Source organism: Gossypium raimondii, chromosome 11 (assembly GCF_025698545.1).
Source record: "Gossypium raimondii isolate GPD5lz chromosome 11, ASM2569854v1, whole genome shotgun sequence".
Taxonomy (NCBI): Eukaryota; Viridiplantae; Streptophyta; class Magnoliopsida; order Malvales; family Malvaceae; genus Gossypium; species Gossypium raimondii.
In genome coordinates, this window is record NC_068575.1 from 48,796,952 (window position 1) to 48,802,615 (window position 5,664).

Sequence of the window (5,664 nt, forward strand, 5' to 3'; positions counted from 1 at the left end):
CTTCTTCCAAGTGTCATGTTCCCGGACAACAGATCAATCCAAGAAAGACGCCCTATTGGCTGTTGAAAAATAGGATCCCACATATTGATTAAATAACAAAGTTGACGCACTAAGAAACTTGGTGGTTCAGATTCTAATCCCACCTTCAATACAATTTTAACGTTTAGTTAGAGCTATAACTTTTAACAATTGATAAACAAACAAGTGAAAGCAATATATAAAGGGCCAACCCTCACAAGACGCAAAACAAAAATACAAGCGCTTTTGGACAGGACTGTGTTGTGCAACACAAGATTCTGAAAAATTAAAAAGACGAATGACACAGAAACAAAGTAGATGGTTTTGTTGGCTTCGGAACCTTGCCTTTCTGTGGCAAGCATTTGCCCAAAGTGAGACTTGGTTTATTCAAGAAAAGCACCACCACCTCACATATTTTGGTAGCAAAAACAAAGCTTGATTTAAGAGCCCAAGTTGATGATGTTCTTACGTCGTTTAGTTATTGATTCCCCAGCAATTAGCTGGCAAAGACACTTTTGTACTGGCCTTTACCACTATTCACAGTAGCATATCATCTAATAGTAAGTTAACACAAAACACCTAATGACCTTCAATTTATGTAATAATCCATTTCCAAGCCGGATCCATGGCTTAAGCATACCACTGAGCGAACAGCAAAGCTCATTCAGAAAACAAATTCAAATAGCAATTTAACTGTAAATACAGCATCTAAAGCTCACATACATTAGGTTTCCTCGAGTACCAAATAACCCAATAATCATACATTAGACTTGCATAAATTAAATAGGTAGGTTACAACTTGCAACTTTTATGATCATAACTACAATGCGGCAATAACTTCTTCACCTCTAAAAGCTAGATCCTGCCTTAGTGAAACTGTTCAATGCCTAAACTTTTGTTGCCAGGTAATCAAGAAAACTTCTAGCATGCAACCTCAGAGTAAAAAAAAAAAAAAAACCAAACAAGGAATAGATGCTGCAATAACTCACCAGTCTGCTACAATCGTGAAACGCGTATAGATGTGATGTTGTACCTTCTGAGTGGAAACAACAAATGAGTATTCCATTTTGAAATATCACGGAGGTTGTATCCTTCTTATAATTTACTCTCTACAGGACCGACAATGCAGTCTCATTATCTGAACCAGTCCAATTTGGAAAAGGAGCAATCGGTCACATGGGCTAGTGCCCCAAACAAAGCCATGATCCCACATAGATTATTTTACCTCTAGTCTTTGTGATTCTGCACAATATTGACCTTGCAATTCAATGGAAAAGAAGAGACATGCTTAAGGAAGAACACTTACAAATTACAACAATCAAGAAAATCAGAAGCCACTGCTGGAAGAGATGCTGTCTGATCTAGCAGTTCCTGTGGAACCATTACTAGTTTTACTAATGACCCCCTTCCCAAAATATTCAGCAATCACGGAAAATCCATCCTTCGAGCTCTTGACTTGTTGGAAGAATTGATCTTGATCTTTTGAATTCTGTTCCAAGCTTCTTTTCATTTCCATTACAGATCTGTACTCTGGAGCACACTCAGGGCATTCCTTTTCATTATCACCAAGGCAACGCTGATGAAATGAGTGCATACACATGAAGTGCACAGCAGGTAGGTCAAGGGTAAAAGTGCAAGCAGTGCACTTGCTCAGCTGAAATATCCTGGCATTTGTCCTAAGGTCCTGAATTTCTTTTCTCATTGCCATTGTGTCTTCCTGTGCAATCCAAAGACTAATTGAATTAAAAAAAATGCTCAAAAAACATAATTTTGTATGACTATCATGGCAAATTTTATGGGGAAAAAATCCATATTTCATCAAAGTTGAAACAATTGAGAAAACAAATGGATTTTATCAAAAAGGGCAGTAAACGTTACCTATTGCATTATTGCAGGTTTGAATTATAATTAATTAATCTTCTTGTCTCACATGCTCAGAAATAGTCATTTTAATCTCTTAACAGTACAATAACATTTTTTCTACACTCTGGTGCTGGTTATATTATGGAATGTTTTTTGGTGAAACTCTCCAGTTACGTAATTGGGAAACTATATGCGCAGCCATTGCAACCTGGTTAGGTGATCAAAAGACCAGTAATACACACATTGCAATATATATAAAAAAATCATTAGAATAACTTAGTACCGACCTGATACTTCTCTATAGCTCGTCTGTCCTCTTCAATCAGCTTTGACTCTTGTTCAAGTTTTCGGGCAATGTAATCCTTAATAACAGATAATGTGAGACATGGGTTCCTGGAAAGTGTCTGAAGAACAATAATGGGAGGCAAGATGTCATCCCTCTCAATATATGTCAATACTTCTTTCACTTCTTTAGAGCAATCTTCCCCAAGTTCACCAAAATACTTCAGAAGATCTGCCCATAGAGTAGGGTCCCCTCCTTTACCAGAATCCCCTAGCCTTTTGCAACATGCAATCAATCCCTCATGGTCATGGACTTGCATGTAGCAAGCAATCACTTCTTTAAAAAGTTTCATTTTCTCATAGAGATACAATAAGCCTTCTTTAAATGCATTCATCTCGCATAGGATGATAGCAAGATCAACATCATAAAGTGGATGTTCCAGGTCAGCTGGCCATGCACTCTTAAGCAAACGTAGCCCCTTTTCACGTCTTTCCAGCGTGTCCTTTTCTATAGATAAATTCTTACCATCAACTGCTAACTTCCCATTGGGCACTGTTCTTGCTTTAATATTAAAATCCGTTCCATTGTTAACTTGGGAGATTGATGGGAAGTTCAAATCAATGGACAGGTACAACTCCAAGAGTGTGTTATGAATCTCTACTTGAGCAGGAGAATCTTTTACCTTGTCAGTATATTTTTCAAGGAAATCCATAAGAGATTGTGGATGATGGATGAAAATGTTGAGGAAATCAACAGGAGATGGTAACATAGATAAATAACCACCATTTGAAGTTACACGTTTAGCCAACTCTATATCCTCAGTGCACAGCCTCATAAGTATATTAATTGTCTCTGCCGGTTTGTGCTCTATGAGAATCTTCCCATATTCCTTCACTGTCACCCCAGCTTGACTTGGTTCAAGGCTAGAGATATATTGCAAAGCTTCATCATATCTGCCAAGGTCTTCAAGCAAAATCTTTAAGTACCATTCATGGCGACCAGCCTTCTTAGCAACATACATGGCATGTTCATGGTAATTTGCTGCTCGGCAAACCCTTATAGCAGTCTCCACATCGAATTTATGTTCCCCAACACCATCCTCACTCTTAATGAACACATTCAACTTTTCAACATCTTTCAATTTAGTATAGCAGTTTAACAGAAGGGTGGTGTGATCTTTAGAGGCGAGCCCCTTCTCATGTAAATTTTCCAAGTAATTTGTAAGGTTGTAGATTCTTTGTGCATCCAGAAACTTTTGTATTACATATGAAGGTTCAAGGTGACCAATGGTGTGAATGTACTGTGCCATAGCCTCATCATAGTCTTGCTTGCTATAAAGATGATCACCGTACTTCCTCAGTACTTCAGCAGTTGCAGAAGCATCAGCTTGCTGTGTTTGAACCAGGTTGATAGCTACAGTGTAAAGGTTCTTCTTAAAGAGCATATCTAACTTGCTTTCCATATCCTTCTCACCAATACATAAAGCTGATTTGTCAGTCATTATAAGTATTATGTTGCCCCATTCACAAAGCATGTGAGAAACTTCTTTAACAACTAGACTGTGTGCTATTAACCGGTTCTTCAGGTCATAAATATTGAAGGTATTCTTTCCATTTCTTTGATCAGCAATAACACATAATAAATATCCACGATACCACCCTAAGAACTTCTTCTCTCCTTCAAAAGCCCAACAGGGACCACGCCCATCTACTTCATAAAAATACACGGCCTCAGGTCGACCAATTATCAACTCCTAATGACAAAACAACAGAGAAACACTTATCTTCTTAGATAAATATATATGGTTATTAAGGCAGGTTAAAGAAAAGTAAAGGGCACAAAAATGCATACCGAGCGGTCACTCATTGCGACACTATTGACATTGCATCCGATCTGATCTAATAATTGCCGCCTAGGAGGTTGGTTCTGCATGCTGAATAAACTCACAGAATTTGGAGTTACAGCAAATAATAGAAGGGCTTGACCATCCAGTCTAAAACCTAGTCCAGTAACTGATGAATTCCCTTCACCAGATGAGCTATCGACCTGGAGCTTGAATCGGGTTATTCTCTCACGTGCAATATCTCCCTTGATACAGTAAATGCAACCATTGTCTAACCCAATAGCTATAAGTAATATCGGCGGAGCTTCCTCTAAGACTAGAAATGATGTGATCTGCAATATGTAAGGACTCCATTAAGAGTTTAGAAATACACTAAACTCTAGCCTCAGATATTCCACAAGTTGGTTTAGCCTTTTATTACTAGAGGTTATTTGCATATAAAATAAATAAAATAATAAAAATGAAACAACTAATCAAGACATGATTGTTAGACAAAAAGTTTTTTTTTTGATTTTGACATTCATGCCAAAAAATCGTCGGCTTTTCTCTGCAAACCGTTTATGCATATAATTGCTTCTGAAAGTAGAAAGAATAGCAGAAGTTATAGCTTTGATATTTTTCTACAACGAGATTGAATTTAAAGAGAGCAAATTCCAACGAAATTTGCAATAATATGAAATAAATGGCTAACTCTAAACACGTTTTAAGAAAAGATAAAAAGAGAGAAAGGAAGAAGAAGACCTTAGCTTGAGGGAATTGATTGGTGAAAATACGCAAAATTCCAATACAATCAGGACTAGTGGTACTCGATCCTTCCGGCTGCATTTTATCAAGATCGAATACCTTCAAGCACATCCCTGATTGCTGAGGTGATATTTGTTCATCTTCTCCAATACTCACCAAAAAATTCCGTTGCTAATTAAAGTCATCAATCAATCAAAAAAAAAAAACATTCGACCAATTAAAGTTATTGTTAATTATTATTAAAACATAAAGTTGAATCGCAAAGATTTGAGAGTCATATTTTACCTTGAGCATTTGGAGGAAGAGAGCGGAGGAAGAATGAGCTTGGAAGCCGAAATTGAAGTTAAGGCCGCGATCCAGGAGGCTTACAGTGCCGTCATCGCAGCCGATCACGAGCTTTCCTCTTCCGCTGGAAGCACACTCGATTTTTCCACTGATTTCCTCCGGGATTTTGCATTTGCCTCCTCCCAATTTCTCCTCGAAGAACTCGAATTTCCTCCACTGATACATTTCCCCTTCTTGACGATGGATCGGATTCGGAATCACAGTCCCACGACAAAACCCCTAACTAGTTAGTTTCCTTCCTTCTAGCCTTTTCCTTCCGTGGAAATTTGGTTTTTATCGGCTTATATTGCTTTTCCCAATATCCGTAGTTTTAGAAGAGAAAGGAATAATATGTCTGGGTCTTTCATGTGTTTTTGAGCCGAACTAGGGATCTTCACGTTTTCAACCCTAGCCTAACTGGATCATCCAGATTTTGGGCCTTCAAATTTCTAGAAGAAAATGTAAAAAGGCTTAATCCTTTGTTTGGAACTACAATCGTTTTACTATTTTTAGTTGTATGAATCGTAGATATAAATAATCTACACTAAAATATGCATAATCCTAATTCTCTTAAAACAGATATTGCATT

The 5,664-nt window shown here is 37.6% G+C and overlaps 1 protein-coding gene across 1 annotated transcript; it reads right to left on the minus strand.

Moving 5' to 3' along the window:
- Positions 1-681: 681 nt before the first annotated feature.
- Positions 682-5,453, minus strand: LOC105803422 (vacuolar protein-sorting-associated protein 11 homolog). The gene is made up of 5 exons (XM_012635601.2): positions 5,037-5,453; positions 4,749-4,922; positions 4,016-4,339; positions 2,169-3,917; positions 682-1,735 (listed from the first exon to the last, which is right to left on the minus strand). Exons 1-5 carry the CDS (start codon positions 5,259-5,261, stop codon positions 1,346-1,348), a joined length of 2,862 nt encoding a protein of 953 aa, XP_012491055.1. The 5' UTR covers positions 5,262-5,453; the 3' UTR covers positions 682-1,345.
- Positions 5,454-5,664: the final 211 nt, after the last annotated feature.

Excerpts from the sequence above, each read along its gene's own strand:
- LOC105803422 (XM_012635601.2), bottom strand. The coding sequence starts at position 5,261 with ATGTATCAGTGGAGGAAATTCGAGTTCTTCGAGGAGAAATTGGGAGGA. Across the intron at positions 4,923-5,036 it reads TCTTCCTCCAAATGCTCAAG|CAACGGAATTTTTTGGTGAG; the intron begins GTAAAATATGAC and ends GACTTTAATTAG. Across the intron at positions 3,918-4,015 it reads TCGCAATGAGTGACCGCTCG|GAGTTGATAATTGGTCGACC; the intron begins GTATGCATTTTT and ends TTTTGTCATTAG.